Source organism: Mirounga angustirostris, unplaced genomic scaffold, assembly GCF_029215605.1.
Source record: "Mirounga angustirostris isolate CCGP_5_RB_7025 unplaced genomic scaffold, mMirAng1.0.hap1 SCAF_15, whole genome shotgun sequence".
NCBI classification, from domain to species: Eukaryota; Metazoa; Chordata; class Mammalia; order Carnivora; family Phocidae; genus Mirounga; species Mirounga angustirostris.
The window spans coordinates 57,839,610-57,858,506 of record NW_026991723.1 but is presented as its reverse complement, the minus strand read 5'-3'; the positions used below and the strand labels follow the sequence as shown (position 1 = coordinate 57,858,506).

General features: G+C 49.9%; 1 protein-coding gene across 4 annotated transcripts; it reads left to right on the top strand.

The window, feature by feature from the left end:
• Positions 1-6,694: 6,694 nt before the first annotated feature.
• On the top strand, positions 6,695-18,293 carry ATOSB (atos homolog B). Of its 4 annotated transcripts, none has more exons than XM_045882616.3 (9): positions 6,695-6,832; positions 14,155-14,298; positions 14,559-15,528; positions 15,692-15,750; positions 15,941-16,046; positions 16,172-16,330; positions 16,545-16,613; positions 16,697-16,872; positions 17,013-18,293. In XM_045882616.3, the coding sequence occupies exons 3-9, from the start codon at positions 14,635-14,637 to the stop codon at positions 17,164-17,166; spliced, it is 1,617 nt and encodes a 538-aa protein (XP_045738572.1). In that variant the 5' UTR covers positions 6,695-6,832; positions 14,155-14,298; positions 14,559-14,634; the 3' UTR covers positions 17,167-18,293. The 4 variants fall into 4 exon arrangements, with proteins under 4 accessions (XP_045738572.1, XP_045738576.1, XP_045738575.1 ...); XM_045882620.3 differs by having other exon boundaries at positions 6,740-6,806; XM_045882619.3 differs by lacking the exon at positions 6,695-6,832 and adding an exon at positions 10,947-10,996.
• Positions 18,294-18,897: the final 604 nt, after the last annotated feature.

The following is an 18,897-nucleotide window of genomic DNA, read 5'->3' as shown; positions in this document are numbered from 1 at the left end:
TATAAAGGATTTCTGATTAGTAGAAAAGGCTATGGGGCACCTGGCTGGCTATGGGGCACCTGGCTGGCTCAGTCAGAAGAGCATGCAACTCTTGATCTCGGGGTCTATCGTGAGTTTGAGCCCTATGCTGGGTGTCAAGAGTACTGAAATAAATAAAGAAACTTAAAAAAAAAAAAGAAGGGGCGCCTGGGTGGCTCAGTCAGTTAAGCGTCCAAATTTTGATTTTGGCTCAGGTCATGATCTCAGGGTCATAAAATTGAGCCCCACGTCAGGCTCCATGCTCACTACGGAGTCTGCTTCTTTCCCTCTCTCTCCTTCTCCCTCTGCCCCTACCCCCACTTGTGCTTGCATGCTGTGTGTGTGTGTGTGTGTGTAAAATAAATAAATCTTTAAAAAAAAAGAAAAGAAAAAGAAAAAGTTATGGTGTTATCCTGTAGACATTAACCAGTTTTTTGGGTTTTTTTTTAAAGATTTTATTTATGTATTTGACAGAGAGAGACATTGCAAGAGAGGGAACACAAGCAGGGGGAGTGGGAGAGGGAGAAGCAGGCCTCCTGATGGGCAGGGATCCCGATGTGGGGCTTGATCCCAGGACCCTGGGATCATGACCTGAGCTGAAGGCAGACGCTCAATGACTGAGCCACCCAGGCGCCCCAACATTAACCAGTTTTAACTAACTTTTATCTAACATTCTTTTTTCAAATGCCTATAAATACCTGCGGTGGTTATTATTTTTTTTTTTTTAAAGATTTTATTTATTTATTTGACAGAGAGACACAGCGAGAGAGGGAACACAAGCAAGGGGAGTGGGAGAGGGAGAAGCAGGCTCCCCGCAGAGCGGGGAGCCGGATGTGGGACTCGATCCCAGGACCCTGGGATCATGACCTGAGCCGAAGGCAGTCGCTTAACTGACTGAGCCACCCAGGCGCCCCTTGCGGTGGTTAATTTTATGTGTCTGCTTGACAAGGTGCCCAAATATTTGGTCAAACATTATTCTGAGTGGATGTTTCTGGATGAGATTAACATTTGAATAGACTGAGTAATGCAGATTGCTCTTTCTAATGTGGGTGGGCCTTGTCCAGTCAGCTGAAGCCCTCACTAAAACAAAAAGGCTGAGTAGGAGAAAATTTCTCCGGGTGCCTGGCTGGCTTAGTCTGTAGAGCATGTGACTCTTGATCTCAGGGTTGTGATTTTGAGCTCCATGTTGGGTGTCGAGATTACTTAAAAATAAAATCTTTTAAAAAGAGAGAGACAGGGCGCCTGGGTGGCTCAGTTGGTTAAGCGACTGCCTTCGGCTCAGGTCATGATCCTGGAGTCCCTGGATCGAGTCCCGCATCGGGCTCCCTGCTCGGCAGGGAGTCTGCTTCTCCCTCTGACCCTCCCCCCTCTCATGTGCTCTCTCTCATTCTCTCTCTCTCAAATAAATAAATAAAATCTTTAAAAAAAAAAAAAAAGAGAGAGACAATTTCTCTCTGACTGGCCAGTTCTTTGAACTGGAACATTGGTCCTTTATCCTGCCTTTAGACTCAAACTGAAACATCAGCTCTTCCTGGGTCTTGAGACTACTGGCTTTCAGACTGGAGCCACACTGTCAGCTTTTTATCAGGCCTTTGGACTGGCACTGGAACTATACCATCACCTCTTCTGGGTCTCCAGTTTGCCAACTAAAGATCTTGGGACTTGTTAGCCTCCATAATCCTGTGAGCCAATTCCTATTTAATAAAATTTCTCTATCTCTATCCCTATCTATGTGTGTGTGTGTGTGCATATATATGCACGTATATATAAACACATGTATATATACATACACATATATACGCACATATATGCATATATATATATAAACATATCGCCCCCCACTACAACTCCAATACAATACCTACCTTCCTTGAATGCTCATTGAACATGCTTTACCATCCTCCTTATTTCCTCAATAATGAGTTAAATGAATCTGTCATGTTTTCTTTCTGTATTCTTATAAGAATCTTGCTTTTAACTTTTTGGAAATTGTACTTTGACAATGTTTTCAACATAAAGTGCTGGATCAATTCCATAACCATATGGGGAAAAAAATGAATCTTGACTCCTACCTCACACCATATACAAAATCTATTGCAGATGACTTATAAAAGGTAAAATAATAAAGCTTCTAGACAATGACATAGGAGAATATATTCATTACCTTGGGATAGGCAAAGATTTATTTTTAAGGTGGTTTTATTAAAGCGCAGGTACAGGATCCGTGGGCTGGAAGCACTGCTAGGCAAAAACTTCTTAAACAGGCATAAAATGCATTATCCACAAACAATGAAATAAACTGGATTATATTAAAGTTAAGAACTTCTGTTCAGGGGCTCCTGGGTGGCTCAGTCGTTGGGCGTCTGCCTTTGGCTCAGGTCATGATCCAAGGGTCCTGGGATCGAGCCCCACATCAGGCTCCCTGCTCAGCGGGAAGCCTGCTTCTCCCTCTCCCACTCCCCCTGCTGTGTTCCTGCTCTCGCTGTCTCAGTCTCTGTCAAATAAATAAAATCTTCAAAAAAAAGTACTTCTGTCCATTGAAAAACACTACTTAGAAAATAAAAAAAGCAAGCTACAGAGTGGGAAAAGGTAATTGTTAATAGATTTCTCTAACAAAAGAATCGTATCCAGAATATACAAAGAGCTCCTACAAATAGAAAAAAGACAGACAACCAAATAGAAAAATAGGCCAAGGACTTGACTACCCAAATCACAAAAGATAACCAATAGACATATAAAGATTTGTCCAAATTTACTAGATATCAGGGAAATGCAAACTAAGGCCACAGTGAGATACCACTGCATATACACTAGTATAGTTGAAATTAGAAAGACTGACAACATCAAGAGTTGGCAAGAAAGTGGAGAAACTAGACTTCTTGTGTATTGTGGGAATGTGAACTGTTACAATGTCTTTGGAAAAAAATATTGGCAATATCTAGTGAAGCTGAACATATACACGCCCTATTACTCAGTAGTTCTACTTCTAAGTATATATCTAATAGAAATACATGTACCTCAGTCAATAAGTTTATTTTTAAAAATGTAGAGGAAAAATAAATACCTGTTTGGAATAGTGGTTACTTCTGGGGAGAGACGATGAGGAGCAAGCCAGAGAATGGAATGAGATCAGGAAGGAGTATATAAAAGCTCAACTTATCTGAAATATTAATTTCCTTAAGAGAGAATTTGAAGCAAATGTAAAATATTAAGATTTGATAAAGCTGTGTGAGACGAATGTGGATGTTTGTTATTCTTTATAACTTTCTCTGTGCCTAAAATATTTCATAAAGAAATCTTCTTTATTTTCTTTAATTTAATTTTTTTTAATGATTTTATTTATTCATTTGAGACACAGAGATACAGAGAGAGAGAGCATGAGCAGGGAGAGAGGCAGAGGGAGAAGGAGAAGCAGGCTCCCTGCTGAGCCAGGAGCCCGATGGGGGGCTCGATCCCAGGACCCTAGAATCATGACCTGAGCCGAAGGCAGATGCTTAACCATCTGAGCCGCCCAGGCGCCCCTAATTTTATTATTTTTTTAATGTGAGCTCTACACCCAATGTTGGGCTCCAATTCCCAACCCTGAGATCAAGAGTCACATGCTCTACCAACTGAACCATCCAGGGGCCCCACATAAAGAAATTTTTAAAAATCTTGTAGAATACTCAGAGAATGTTTAAGCGCCATTGATTTAAAATAAAAACCTGTAATATGAATAAACAGTATAATGCCAATATTGTGTATATAAACATACTACATACACACACACACATAGATTGATATGATGTGATGAAACTGGCACTTTTTTTTTAACTTTATTTTATTATGTTATGTTAGTCACCATACATCATTAGTTTTTGATGTGGTGATCCACGATTCATTGTTTTTGGCACTTTTTTTTTTTTTTTTTTTGGTGGACAGCAAAGCAAGATTTATTGAGTGATAGCAAGGTTATAGTACAAAGCTCCCGAGGAGGGAAGGGACCCCAGGGGGTTGCCACCGGAGTTTCTAAATCTAGGGGTTTTTACGGCCTGTTTTAATCTGATTACCCTCCCTGCACCTGTCATCCAATCAGGTTTTTGTCACCTACCTATCACATGGGAAAGGGTGGAGGGCTCCTTCCAGGACTGTGTAAAATCCTTTTAAGGATGGTTTCCTCTTAGGGTGGGGGGCGAGGGGGCCTTATTCCTGCTTGCCTGCCTTCCAACTATCCTTCATCATTCCCTCCTATGAAGAGGTAACCCTACCTGCTGTTAGGGAAAAAGTGTGAAGAGCAATGGTAAGCTACTTCCTGCTGGTCAGGGGCTTTGGATGGGGCAGCAGTCAGGTGAAACTGGCACTTTAACTCAGGAGTCTTCCTTCCCGGAACCCATAACCTCAGGCTAATCATGAGAAACACATCAGACAAATCCCACTGAAAGACATTCTATAAAATATCTGATAATAAAATCATCAAGGTCATCAAAAACAAGGGGGTCTGAGAAAATGTCACAGCCAAGAGAAGTTTAAGGAGACATGACAACTAAATGTAATTTGCTATCCTAGATGGGATCCTGGAACATAAAAAGAGCATAAGGAAAAACTAAGGAAATTTGAATGATGTATGGACTTTAATTAATGATAACGTATCAATATTGGTTAATTAATTGTAACAGATGAACCATACTGGGCGCCTGGGTGGCTCAGTTGGTTAAGTGACTGTCTTCGGCTCGGGTCATGATACTGGAGTCCCGGGATCCAGTCCCACATCGGGCTCCCTGCTCAGCGGGGAGTCTGCTTCTCCCTCTGACCCTCCTCCCTCTCATGCTCTCTGTCTCTCATTCTCTCTCTCGCAAATAAATAAAAATCTTAAAAAAAAAACAAACCAGATGAACCATACTAATTTAAATGTTAAGAAGGGAAATTGGGTGGGGTATATGGAAACTCTGAATTACCTTCATAAATTTTTTTTTTAAGATTTTATTTATTTATTTGACAGAGACACAGTGAGAGAGGGAACACAAGCAGGGGAAGAGGGAGAGGGAGAAGCAGGCTTCCTGACGAGCAGGGGGCCTGATGCGGGGCTCGATCCCAGGACGCTGGGATCATGACCCGAGCCGAAGGCAGACGCTTAACGACTGAGCCACCCAGGCGCCCGCCTTCATAAATTTTCTATAAATCTAAAATTGTTCTAAAATCAATTAAATTTATTTTTTTTAAAGTCAAGAAATTTAGCCAAATTCATACAGGTAGTAAATACCTAATACCCAAAGTTCAGAGGCCAACACAAATGACTACAAACCCTATGCTTTTTCGGCTACCCCAAACCCTTCCAACTTTACTGTCTGTAGAATTATCTAGGTATTGACGACCTAAACAAGTTCCTTGAGGATAGAGAAAAAAACTTTTTTTTCTTTGCATACAATTGGTATTCAGTAAACCAGCTTAAGTTAACTACTCACAGAGATAAAGTCCCAGAAACCTAAAGAATCTGCGACTTTCAGAGAACTTTATCAGGTTTGACCCGCAATCTATACTGCCAGCTCTACAGAGAGGCCCGATAGCCCCTGGGCTCAAGGCCCTTTAGTTCTGCAAGGGTCCTGTGCTGCCATCTACAGGTAGCTGGTAAGCGTGGACTCCCCCCCCCCCCCCCCCCGCCGCTATATCTCGGGAACTAGTAGGGCGAAGTGTAAATTGGAGAGAAGACTCAAGCTCTAATTAAATTACAGAACATATGTAACTGTCACATAGTTCACTTGACACTTGTAGAAAGCAAAGGCCCTACTTCTCTCTTCTACTTCGTATTAATACTTAGGCTCCTAAAATTCACAGAATTCCTTGCTGACCCACCTTCACCGGTACAGATCTGGCTGTTACTGCCCATCTCCCAGAACTCAGATTCTCCTGCACAGCGTAGGCTGCAGACACTTGCTCAATCTCACAGACTGGAGACCCCACCAACCAGATTCTCCCCATCTTCACAGACCCCTGAGACTCCTTGCACTACCTTGCAAACTCCACAGATTCCCCCATTAAGGCAAATGCACGCGCTAACACAGACGTCCCCAGAAAAACGCCCAAGCTCCACAGGCAGCTCACACTACCGCGAAAACCCGGGAGAGCCCCAGTCAGGCTCGGTGCCCTCAGGCTAGCGCTTTGAATCCAGCTCCGGCTCCCCCACACCCAGCCGGATTGGGTCAGCCTAGGCCCGCACCCTGCGGGCCAAGGCCCCGCCCCTCTAGACCTGTCATCACAGAAGCCGCACGTGGCCGGGGTGGGACCTCAGGCGACCTGCAGCCATCACTTGGTCTCCTCCGCCATCCATTGGGGCCACCGCCGCCAATCAGAGCCAGCGGATCCGGGCTGGAGCGCTAGCGCCCGGTGAGGCGAGCGCAGAAGGGGCGGGGGTTAGGAGAGTCTCTGAGACCGACCGGGGCTCGCGGTGGAAGAGAGCCTGGCCTGGGTTCTGCCAGGCTGGAATCCGAGGGGCGGGTCCCAGAGAAAGGCGGAGAAACCAGTAGAGGGCGGGGATCGGGGAAGGGTAGGGACTAGCGGATGTTCCTGGGGAGACTCAAAGAAGACGAGAAGGGGCGGAGCCATATGGGGCGGGGCTAGTGTCACAGGGGAGGAGTCAAAGGAATTAAAGAAACTAGGAAAGGGGACGAGCCCCAAGAAGGTGGGAGGTGGGACAAGGGAGGGGGTGGGCCTGGGCGTTGCGGGGGCGGGGCTCGGACAGAAGGGGTGAGGTTTGCAGGCCGAGGCTGCTGCTAGGGCTTCTCTGTAACTGCCCCAACCCACTACCTCCTCAGGTGCAACGGGACTCACGGAACTACAGGTGTGGGGTGGGGTGCGCGTGGAAGAAGGGACAAGGATGGGGGTGCGCTTGGGCAAACAGGAGGTGGGGGCACGTTAGAGAAGGAAAGAATCTGAAGACTGCTGTGGGGGGGGGAAGACACAGAGTTGGGGGAGGACTTGGGGGCTCAACGTGTGGGTAAGCAGGTGCATTTTCCAGGGGCCCTTGTGGGGGAGAGACAGGATTGCTTTGCGGAGGTTAAAGGTACAGTGTGAAGGGGCTAGGTCGCTGTCTGTTGTGGAGGGTTGGAGGCTGGCTATATTTGAGGGGGAGGGGATCTAAAGTTGCTCAGGGGGAAGCAGGTGCTGTATGATGGAGAAGAGCTGGTGGTCCAGAGTGTGGGAGAGATGGAAGGACAGAGGGACTGTGTACAAAAAGAAGGGAGGGGGTTGTGGGCACTGTTTGAGGGGAAGGGTTTGTAGGCCCCAATGGAGGGGGGAAGAACCCCTAGTCCTTTGAGAAAGTCTTGGGGCTTTGTAGAGATTCAGGAAGAGGCTTGTGTACTGTGTTCTAGGAATGGCATGATGGAATTGGTGGGGTAAAGAAGCCAGTATGTAGTGCTTCTGGCTCCTAGGCTCCTAATAACACCTTCAGGCCTGACCACTCTTAGGGAGGATCAGGCCCCACTTGCTACTAGGTCTTCTGTGACTGTCTCCTCATTCGGCTTTGGATCTGTCTGGCTGAGACTGGAGTTTCTTCCCCCAGCTGGTGTTCCTGTTAACCCCCACTCTAGTTCCTGTTCCTCCCAGAAGCCTGCCTTGGTCCCTGTCTTCCCCCTCCCCCACTTTGCCCTGCCCTATGCTCTGGGTGTGCTCATTTCCCACTTCCTTCCTCGCCCTGGGGCCTGGCCTGGGACTTGCCCGTTTAGGAGCTGTGCCCTGCCCGGAACTTTGTGCTCAATGGCCACAGACCCTAGTTACCAGCAGCAAGGCCCAGACCTCACCCCACTCCTACCAAGATCTCTCCCAACAGCCCCCACAAGTGACTGGCCACTACTTTTTTACCACTTGCCACAAACTTATTTTCCCCACCCTTTTCCTTCTTCGGGGTGGGGAACCCTAGGACCCTAAAAAATGGGCTTCTGTGGGAAGGGTGAAAATTACTGAGTCTTTGGTGTATGTTTTGAGAGATGGGCTACTATGGCAGGCTGAACTCCAGAAAGGATACGAGGCTCCAGCCTCAGCTGGAAGAGGAAGAAAGAATGGCTCCCACACTCCTGTCTTGGAAGCTGATGGTCAGAACGGAGACTAGGGCCTAGGCCTCCAGAGAGCTCCTTAGGTTCCCTGAGGGGACTTGATGTAGTGCCAAAGTGCTATTTGCCCCTGGGCTAGCTGGGAGGGTGAAAAAGTCCTGCCTTCCACACAGTGGCTGGGTGAGTGTGACAATGTTACTGAAAGGGGCCCCTAGCCAACCTTCTTCTAGCTGTGACTGGCTGGGGAGGGAGGGGGTGCTGAGGCCAGACAAAGCTGTGGGGTAGGGTGGGGTAAGGGAGGGCTGGCTGAAGCCTTTTGAGGAGGAGCTGATTGCTATGGCAACACAGCTTCCCAGACTGTCTCTCAGAGAGGCGGGCCTGGGGCAAACACTCCAGCTTCCTCAGGACTGAGGCATTTGTGTGAGTGGGTGGGGCGTGAAGAGAAAGGGCATCAAGTTTGCTGAGCTGAGGCTGGAATATATAGCCTCTCTGCTTCAATACAAGTGGGAGGGCTTTCAGACATTTGGGTCCATCCTCTGAAAATGGATTTGAGTGAACAATAGCTATTAGAATCATAGCAATATAAGGCCAGAGTTGCAGAGGCCCTCAGTGGCCATCATCTATACAAACCCCTCGTCTTACAGAGTTGAAAATTTACAGCCACAGAGATTGTGACTTTCTCTAGGTCTCACTCACAGTGAAAGAGCAGGAATTAGGACCCAGGTCTTCAGATTGCCATTCACTCAGCCCAGGGCTCATCATTTCTTTCAGCCAATGTTTATTGAGTGCCTATTATGTGCCAGGCACTGATGTCGATTCTGGGAATACTAGCATGAACAAAACAATACTGCTGCACTCATAGAGCTTCCATTCTAATAGGGGGAGAAAGAAATGTGTGTGTGTGTGTGTGTGTGTGTGTAGCAGAGAGAGGCCAGGTGGTGATAACTGCTATGAAAAAAATAAAGCAGGGTAAGAGTTTGGGGCAGCTAGGTAAGGCCTCTTGATTGTACCATGCTGCTTTCCTAGGGCACACGGAAGCCTAGAACATCTTTGATCCTTCCCACTGAACTATTGCCCCCCTGACCTTTGCAAGTAACTAAGGCCTGGGCCTACATTAGTGGCAGTAAAACAGAACTTACTGCCTGTTCTGTGGTGTCACCAAGGGACTATTAATTTCCTATAGTGTTCTGTGTCTATTTATCTTCCCAATAAGCTTTTACTAAGGCAAGTAGGTTCTTACTTTGGTACTTTGCCATTTTGTTCAGGATTTTGAAAATTTCCTGAATCGTGTTCCTTACCATTAGGGAACCAATGAAGAAGTCATTCCATGGCAACTGGGTTCTTTTTCAGGGTTTTTCTCCTGGTCTGAGGTGAGGAGAAGGGAGCCTAGGGGAAGGGTTACTTACGTTTTCTTCCTAAGTCTAGGGCACAAGGAGGAAGTAGGGGGAGGGGAGCCTTTTTTTTTTTTACTGTCCACTGACAATCTCAGAGCCCTCGGGGCCTACAGCACAGGCAAGGTAGAAACAAGGACCTTGGGCCTTCTGTGGGCTCTGAACTATGGAAGAATGGACTCCCCCTCTTCTGGAGACACAACCAGGGAGGCACAACTGGCTGATGCCAGTTCTCCAGGCATCAGTTTGAGTCTTCCCTCTTTTTTTGTTGTTGTTGTTTTAAGATTTTATTTTTAAGTAACCCCTACACCCAACATGGGGTTTGAGCTCACAACCCCAAGATCAAGAGTCATGCACTCCGCTGACTGAGCCAGGCTGGTGCCCTGAGTCTTCCCTCTTTTGACTCCGGGTTTGCTTGCTTCTGTGGAAGACTGACAGAAAAAGCTTCTTAAGTTTGGAAACTGACTTGTCAACAAGTGCAGAGGGAAAGTTAGTCAGGGCTACGTATTTTCTTAGCTTGCCCCTAAAGCAGCCCCTCTAAAAAGTATCTTTTAATGTCCCATCCTTGCAGAGGTTTCCATCCTGGTCATTTAAAGAATAAGAGGACAAGAATTAAGAATGACGATTCTGCTGCCACTTAATTTGGCTGATTCTGGCCTGAGCCTGGAGTCGAGTGACTCAGGGAGAGGGTGGGCAGTTTCGAGGGAGCTGTGAGTCATGGGAGTGAGCTCCATTGCAAGAGTTGGGCACATCTCCCCACTAATGGCAGAAGCCTTCCTATCCCACTTCCCCTGGGTGGTCTGTCTCCTATGAAGAGAGAGCACTGGTAGAGGGATGAAGCAGCCTAATCTCAGAATGGTAGTTCAGAGACACAAAAAAGGATGTGTAGGTCCCTGAATTAAAATGTATCCCTATCTCAGGAGTCCTTGGGGCCCCTCTAATAAAGGCAAAAGAACATCAATATAGAGTAAGAAAAGGAAGAATACCATTTCTCAATGGAAGGAGATAAGGTCCCACTGCTGGACTATTTCATCTGCTCTAGCATGAAGGAAGCTTTCTAGACTTCAACAGTCCTCTGGTCTCTAAAGCTCTCTTGCAAGAAAGGGAGAGATTATGGGAGTGGGGATATTTGGGGTTTGGTGTGGGAAGAGCAGCCTGACTTTGGACATTGTCAAACTGTGCCTATGAAAGCCCTAGGGCGTCCTATTAAACACCGTCGGAAGAGGAAGGGTGGAGGTGAGAAGTGGGAGGCCTAAGCCTTTGAAAGGGTTAAATGGCAGGGCAGGGAGCTCCTTTGGATTCCGGCAGATGAGGGGTTAAGGGAATGGGCGGGGTGGTCCCAGGTAGGCCTGCCCCCTTGTGGACCAATGGGCGTGCGTCTCCTGGAGGGGGCGTGGCTCACACTTGAGGTCGTGGAGAGGCTGGACTCCTATGGGCCAATCAGTATGATCGCTGCCCATGGAGGGCGTGGTCTCAGGGGGCGTGGCGGCCGCGTTCGCCGCGGCTGGGGTGTTGGGGCATTGGGCGGGGCGGGCGGCCCCATCAGCTGGTAGGAAATGGCCTGTGAGTCAGAGGGGCAGCGGAGTCGGCAGCGCGGAGCCGGGGCGGCCACGGGGAGGGACAGTCGCGGGGAGGGGTGCGGCAGTGGCTGGGGGGCTGCGGGCTCCAGAGCCCGCTAGTGTTGCACACGAAGCTGAACAGAGAACAGCCTAGCAAAGCAGGGTTCTGCCTGAGCCACCCTTTGTCTGGGTTGGGGGCCCGTGGCGGGGAGGACCCGGGATTCGAGGGGAGGGACCGGGACGGGACGGAAGGGCCCGGAGCAGCGGCCGCCGCGGCGGAGCCAGTTTAAGAGCGGGGTGAGTGTGTGCTAGGGGGAAAGAGCAAATCTCCGAAGCTCCAGTAGGGAATGGGGCCTGTCCCAGGCTCTGGGGAGGAGAGGGGTGAGAATGGACCTGGGAGACTAAGCAGGGGGTGGGGGAATCGTCCAGAACAAGGAGTCTAGGAGAAGGGGTGAGTCTGCCAGGCTCCGTTTGGAGGAGGTGCTGACATCTGCTCCCTCTCCACTGAAGGTAGAGGGTTTTAGGCCAGCGGTCAAGGGGCTGGTGAGAGAGCAGAGGGTTGACCTTCGTACTCACAGTGGTGGTCTATGGGAATAGCCCCCCTAGCTTGTGTGGACATGTATAGGGACAAAATGCAGAGCAGCTGGCAGTTCCCTCTGAACAGGATGAGGGTAGAAAGCACATGGAGAGGAATTCTCCTTCCTGTCACCCTCCTTCATCAGTGTAGAAATGGATATCTCTAATACTGAAGGGAAGGGAAGAGTGAGCCTGGGAGCTTGTACCAATACCAACACCCACCTACCCCACCTCCCAGGCCTAGCAGGTGTCTGAGGTACAGAACCCATGGTATTCTGGGACTTGTTGTTTTTGCTGGTCTTGCTCCCTGGGCATGTTGGGAACTGTAGTCCTTGCCAGCCACAGCCTGGCACAGCTGTTTAACGCCAGCTGCTGCCCACCCCCTGCACAGAGTGAGGTTTGGCCTACCCTGCCGCCCTCTTCCACAGTCCTGCCCCATGAGTCAGCTTGAAGCCATGGTCTAGAGCCAGACAGGCTGGATAGCAGGGAAGTGAGTCTTAGAGCTTCTCATTGACAAAGCAGGAACTGAGAGGGCTTGGGATAATGAGCAGATGCCAGGCATGCTGGGGTCAGGTAGGGCATCATGTCATCACCTGGCTTCCCCAGGGCAAGGACTCAAGAGGCCAACTTGGATGACCAGGGGGTGGAGTGCGAAGCAAAAGGCCCTTTCTGAATCTGTATGGCTTGGGTAGAGGAAAGGAGAGGTACAGATGCATACATGTTGTACCTCTGACAATGCTATCATTGGAGTTCTGCCCTTTCCAGATACCTCATCCACCAAAGGGAACCAGAATTTTCTTAGGAGTCTCACTTCCAATGAGAATGTGGTGAAATAGGGTAGTTTTGGGTACAATGATGGGAATTTGGTGTAGGAAAGCTTTTCAGTCTCTGGGGTGCAACTCTCTCCCTTTCTCCCTGCCTCCCACTTCATCTCTGTTGTTGCTGACTCTCTCTATACAAGTAATCTCTCTGCTTCTCTCATTCTGGGAATTTTTCTCTGCAGTGCCAGGACCAATGCTGAGATCTCTAGGGCTTCCATTCTACTTTTTTTAGCCCCGATATGTGCTTAATCCCTATACTTGGAGTTTGGTGGAGGAGCAGAGCACAGACCTATCCTCAAGAACCCCGTGGTGTGTCTAGGAGATTTTTTTTTTTTAACATTTATTTATTTTAGAGATCAAGAGAGCACAAGTGGGAGGGGCAGAGGGAAAGGGAGAGAGAATCTCAAGCAGACTCCACACAGTGCGGGGCTCTATCTTATGACACTGAGATCAAGACCTGAGCTGAAATCAAGAGTCAGACGCTTAACTGACTAGGACACCCAGGCACTCCTGTCTAGGAGATTTCTTACCTACAAGAGCAAGCAAAACTGTCACTGGGTTACAGTAGATAGTGACATTGCCTTAGGTGGAGTCTCAGAGGAAAGAGAGAGATTTATGGTTTAGGGTGGCCAGAGTAGGCTTTCTGGAGGGAATGGCATTTGGGCTAGCCAAGGAGTAAGGACAGGGCTTAGGTAGGCATACAGGGGACATTCTTTGAAGGGGAAAAGACATTGTGGATGGCAGGCAGCACAGGACAAGCTTGATCCTGAAGGCAGTATTTCCTTTCATAAAGGAAGATGGCCTTCAATTTGACATTCCCCTCACCCAGTATGGGTTCCTGGGGGTGAATTAGTCAGTAAAGACCACCTTGTGCCCAGGCAGAAAAACAGTGGTTTGTGTTTTTGTTTGTTAAATGTGTTGTGACGAAGTGGAGAGGTAGTCCTAGTTGCTTCCAGCTGCCTGACTGCCCCTGCCTTATCTCTAGTTTGCAGGGCCTAGGGGGAGGGTAGGTCCTGGAAAGTGCCTTCTGGCAGTGCCTCCTCCACTCCCCCTCCACTTGTTTTTGATTAGATTTGTTGCCTCCTGTTTTTTTTTTTTTTTTTTAAGATTTTATTTATTTATTTGACAGAGAGAGACACAGCGAGAGAGGGAACACAAGCAGGGGGAGTGGGAGAGGGAGAATGTTGCCTCCTGTTAAAGAGATAGACTGCTGGGGGCAATTGGGAGTTTAAGTCCAAAGGGCCACCTTTGAGCTGACCCGAGGTTTGTACCTCTGAGGAGTGCTCATGGGGTGTGAGTTTCTGCAAGACCTCTGTCCTTAGGGCTTTGGGGTAGCACTATCCCTTTGGAGATAGACTTATGGGAAGGAGTTATACAACTCGGTGGCCCTGACGAGGAGGGCTAAATTCTTTCCCTGACCAACTCTTAGGTGGCATAATCTCTTAAAACCTGGGGTATTGCATCCCCTCTCACGTTCAGGGCAGAAGCCCCTTTGCTGGTGGCCCTGATAAATGGTCATCCTGCCACAACTTACTTCTGACATCCTTATTCCATTGAACAGAGCAAGACCTGCCTCTCTCTGACTCCTTAGGTAGCCCTGCTCTGCCCTCTGGGCTCTGGATCCCAAGACTGCACCTTCTGTTTCTGAAGAGCTTTTCATATGGGAGAAGGTTATCCTCGAGGGTACTCTGGTAGCCCGCAATTGGAGAGGAGCCTTACCACTGGCTCCAGGGATCCTGGCTTATGTCTGTTCTTCTTTCCTCAGGGTCCGGCTGAGCCCAGGAGCTGCACGGAATGGTGGCAGTCACCTTGCCAGTGCAGCGGGAATGGACCAGACTGCAAGCTAGGAGAGCAAGGCATCAGTCAGGAAGAGGGAACACACAGCTAGGCTTAAGGCCTCTTCATCGGGGTGAGTGCTAGGGAAAGGGAGGGGAAGCAGGTCCAGTAAGAAACCTGAGCTAAACATGTTACCCACTTAGAAGTTCTCGGACTGGTCTATATTATTAATGGGATTAATACTCCATTAATCTTTCTGGGGATTTGGACACCTTCACCCCCAGGAACCCGACAAGGTCACCTCTTCAGGCTGGGGGGAGGATCTGAAACTCAGGTGGAAGAGAGAAGACTCATGATCCCTCTGACCACCTTTTCTTCTCTTCTTTTGCACAGATGTCCCCAGGCCCCCCAGCCCAGGCCCAGCATAAAGGCTGTGGGGGGGGGCCCCCCTGACCCAAGGGGGGGCTTCATGCGCCACGTGCAGGCGGAGCCGTCTCCATCCTCAGAACCAGAGGCTGGCCCTTCGCAGCCTGCAGTCAGGCAGGGGGCCCTCCAGGGTGGCCTGCTCATGGGCTATAGCCCAGCAGGGGGGGCGACGTCCCCCGGGGTCTACCAGGTATCCATCTTTTCCCCTCCAGCTGGTGCCTCCGAGCCTCATAGGGCCCTGAAACGGCCAGCCCCACCCACTGAGGTTCCCAGGGAGCTGAAGAGAGGCCCTGGGCTGGGGGCCAGAGAGGGACTACCCCCTGAAGAACCATCTACTGTGAGGCTACTAGGCCCAGAGGGACTGGGGCTGGGACTGGGTGTGACCAGCCAGCATTTCTGCCATCATGGCCTCTGTGTTGTGGAACAGGGAGGTAGCTCCACCTCACCTTGGACTTCAGGGGCCCAGAGTCCCCCCTGTCCCCCATCAAATGCTTCCTGCAATAGTTTGCACACCAGAGACTGGGCTTCCCCAGATCCAGGGGGACAGGGGTCCCTGGGGGAGTCCCCAGGGCCAGCCCCTCTGGGCCAGCTGCACACATTTGACACTGATTTGCACAGTCTTGCACAAATAGGGGCTAAGAGCCCAGTGGCTGGGGTGGGCAACAGGGGCAGCCCTTGGCCTAGGGAGTCCCCTGGCACTGCCAATGGGCATAGTCCCGAGCACACACCCCCTGGCCCTGGACCTCCAGGCCCCTGCCCCACCAAGCGAAGGCTGCTTCCTGCTGGAGAAGCCCTGGATGTCAGCTCTGAGGATGAGGGGCCAGCCCCTCGGAGGCGCCGGGGAACCCTGGGCCACCCTCCTGCTGCCAACAGTTCTGATGCCAAAGCCACACCCTTCTGGAGCCATCTGCTGCCTGGGCCCAAGGACCCTGTGCTGGTAAGCCAGGAGAGGAGATGGTCTATTCTTAAGTAGATATGTGTGTGGGAAAAGGTGAAGGCCTGGGGGGGGGGATGTTCCTATGAGAGCTTGTAATGAGCTCCTGCTCGCAAACATACTTGGCCTCCACCCAATATCTTTTTGTCATCTTTCCTCTCCATAGGACCCAACAGACTGCAGTCCCATGGGGCGGAGGCTGAAAGGTGCCCGTCGCCTAAAGCTGTGAGTGATCAGCTTCTCCCTCTGCTCTGTCCCTGCAAATGGGGCAAAAGTCTGTAATCCTTTTTCCAGCCCCAGGGTAGGGGACCCCAGGGCAGGAGCCCTAGATAGTGGCAAAGGGTGAGCCCAAGGACGTGAGTAAGCATACCAGAATGCTTTAAGCCAACGCACTGTGTGTCCCCTCCCCTACCAGGAGCTCCCTTCGAAGCCTCCGGAAGGGGCCAGGCCTGCTGAGCCCCCCCAGTGCCTCCCCTGTTCCTACCCCTGCCGTCAGCCGTACCCTGCTGGGCAACTTTGAGGTAGTTCCCCTTGGATTCTGTGATTGGGGGCCTTGGGGGAAGTGAGATGGTGGAATGTGGCTTGGATGGGTAAGGAAAACAGCTGGCGTCTGTCTCATAATATGCTTTCCCCATCTCCACCCCAGGAATCATTGCTGCGAGGACGCTTTGCACCATCTGGCCACATTGAGGGCTTCACGGCAGAGATTGGAGCTAGTGGATCCTACTGCCCCCAGCATGTCACGCTGCCTGTCACTGTCACCTTCTTCGATGTTTCTGAGCAAAATGCCCCGGCCCCCTTCCTGGTATGACCTGACCTCAACTCTAAGTTAGCTTGTGAGAAGGATGAGGGGTTGGTGGCAGGAGGGGTTCTTTAGGTGTTCTCACCTAAGGAGAGGGTTCAGGGCCAGGTGGATGAACTCTTTTGTGGGGCAAGGGCCAGGCCCAGAGTGAAAGATTATGGAGATGGATGAGTATTCAAAGACCCTACCTTAGCTGATGGCTCCATGGCCTTCCTAGGGTGTCGTGGACCTGAACCCCCTGGGGAGGAAGGGTTACAGCGTGCCCAAGGTGGGCACCATCCAAGTGGTAAGTTTTCCCTGAGGGGGATTGGGAGTAGGAGAGGAAAACAACCCCTAGACCCTACCAACTTTGTTCTGTCCTGCCCCCAGACCTTATTTAACCCCAACCAGACTGTGGTGAAGATGTTCCTCGTGACTTTTGACTTCTCGGACATGCCTGCTGCCCATATGACCTTCCTGCGCCATCGCCTCTTTTTGGTGCCCGTGGGTGAGGAGGGAAATGCGAGCCCCGCCTGCCGCCTCCTCTGCTACTTGCTGCACCTCAGGTAAGGACAGGACCCAGGGGCGGTTGCGAAGGCCCAGGGAAAGGATTTTCCCGACCCCAGGTTACCTCTTCCCTGAACTGGATCTCTCCTGGCTTCTCTACTATCTGGATTCTTTCTTTGATCACCTTGTCCTCCCCCAGGTTCCGGAGCTCCCGCTCAGGCCGCTTAAGCCTGCATGGAGACATCCGCCTGCTTTTTTCCCGCCGGAGCCTGGAACTGGACACAGGGCTCCCCTACGAACTTCAGGCAGTGACTGAGTCCCCTCACAATCCACGGTATTCACCTTTGCCGTGATTGTCAGTGCCCTGAACACATGTGGGCCAAGTTCCAGCCCATCCTGCTCCATCCTGGGCAGAGCAAATACGTGCAAAGGTGGCAAAAGACCCTTCAGGCTTGAATTAAAGCCCTCACCATGCTCATGCCCAAACTGATTATTTGGGTGTTTAAAGCTTCTGATCCTTACCACACTCTGCTCTACTCTGGGTACTCCATGTGCCTCCCCACCCCCTTGGATTTCCCAGGCCAGCTTAGGTAGTAGGGAGACACCGGAGCTACCCTGAGGTTGTCCCAAGTTCCCAGGCAAGTTATGCCAGCGTTGCCTCCCTGTCCTGGGCAGGGGCCACTTATTATTTTATTTATTTTTAATTTATAATTTATTCAAATTGGATTGCCTTGGTAACCTCCCAAACCTGATAATTGGCATTGCCCCTCCACCATTCCCACTCTCAGATATTGCTCCAAGCTCAGGAGTTGAAGAAGCTGATGTGGGGGTTGGGGAAGAACTGTTTTTCCTCAGCTGAGGGCAGAGAGGTTATCCCAGAAGGACTGAGTCAGTAGCCAAAGACTCAGCTTCCCCTGTCCTTCCCTATACTTTTCACTTCCCCTACCCTCTGACCCTTCTCTGAAAGCCAACTTTGTGTGTGTGTGTGTGTGTATGTGCACATACGTGCACACATACAAGCTTGTATTTGTGTGATGTGTGTGAGAAAGAGAGCATGCATGCAGGCGCACACACACAGGTTAACCACCCCTCATCTAAGTCTCCAGATTCCAGTTGTCCTCCTCCTGCCTGTGTCTCCTTGCTTTGGGGTCCTGACTGAGGAAGGTGTTCAGGGGCAGAGTCAGGGCCAAGGACTGGGGTGCCTCCTCTCACCTGGCCAGACTCTGACCCACCTACCTCAGCTGGGGTGAGGGGCACCCCTCACAGTCATGTGATTCCCAACTACCCCACTCCTCACACCAGACTCTGACCCAGCCTTAGCGCTAACTCCTGGGGCTGGGCTGAGGGGAACAAGCAATTGCTTGAAACTTGAACAAAAAGAAAAAAAGAAAAAATTGTACCTGGTACTTTTTTTCAAGAAAAAAAAAACAAAAAAAAAAAACAGAAGAAAGAATAAATTCTTGTTTGGAAACTTGAGCTAAACCCTGCTTTTTCTGTTGGGGAGTGTATGGGAATGGGGATGGAGGGCCTAACTGGAGCTCAGACTCTGCCCATTCTCCCAAAGAGGAGGCCTGAGGCCTAAGGCCATGAAGTCTTAGGCAAGGTCCTAATGATTCTTAGGAGCTGGTCTTAGTCTTTTCAGATAAATGGGGTGGGGTGGTGGGGAAGGTTCAGCCACAAAAGCTGAACTCTCTGAATGTAGACCTGAATTCCTATTCTGGTTCTATTGTTATTGATTTTAGCCCCCCTTGAACTTAAGTGCCCTGAAATGTAAAATGAGAGTGATTATGCAAGTCCTTAAAAGATGTGCCAGAGCATCAGGGATGTGTGTAGAATGACATGATCCAGAGAAGGCTGAACATAGGGGTTGTGTGCTGGACTCTATGCAAGGGGACTAGGCCTCATAGACTCTGGGAAGAGGTCAAAAGAGGTAGAAAAAGCTATGGTGCTTTGGGAAAAGAGGGGAAGGGGAATCTCAGCCCAATCACTAGGCATTATTAGGCCCAGTCACCATGGCAACGGGAATGGAGTCAGTCCCTAGTGGGAGGGCTGGGTACAACACAGCAGGACTACCTGACAATATC

Excerpts from the sequence above, each read along its gene's own strand:
- ATOSB (XM_045882616.3), top strand. The coding sequence starts at position 14,635 with ATGCGCCACGTGCAGGCGGAGCCGTCTCCATCCTCAGAACCAGAGGCT. Across the intron at positions 15,529-15,691 it reads GGCCCAAGGACCCTGTGCTG|GACCCAACAGACTGCAGTCC; the intron begins GTAAGCCAGGAG and ends TCCTCTCCATAG. Across the intron at positions 16,873-17,012 it reads TGCTACTTGCTGCACCTCAG|GTTCCGGAGCTCCCGCTCAG; the intron begins GTAAGGACAGGA and ends GTCCTCCCCCAG.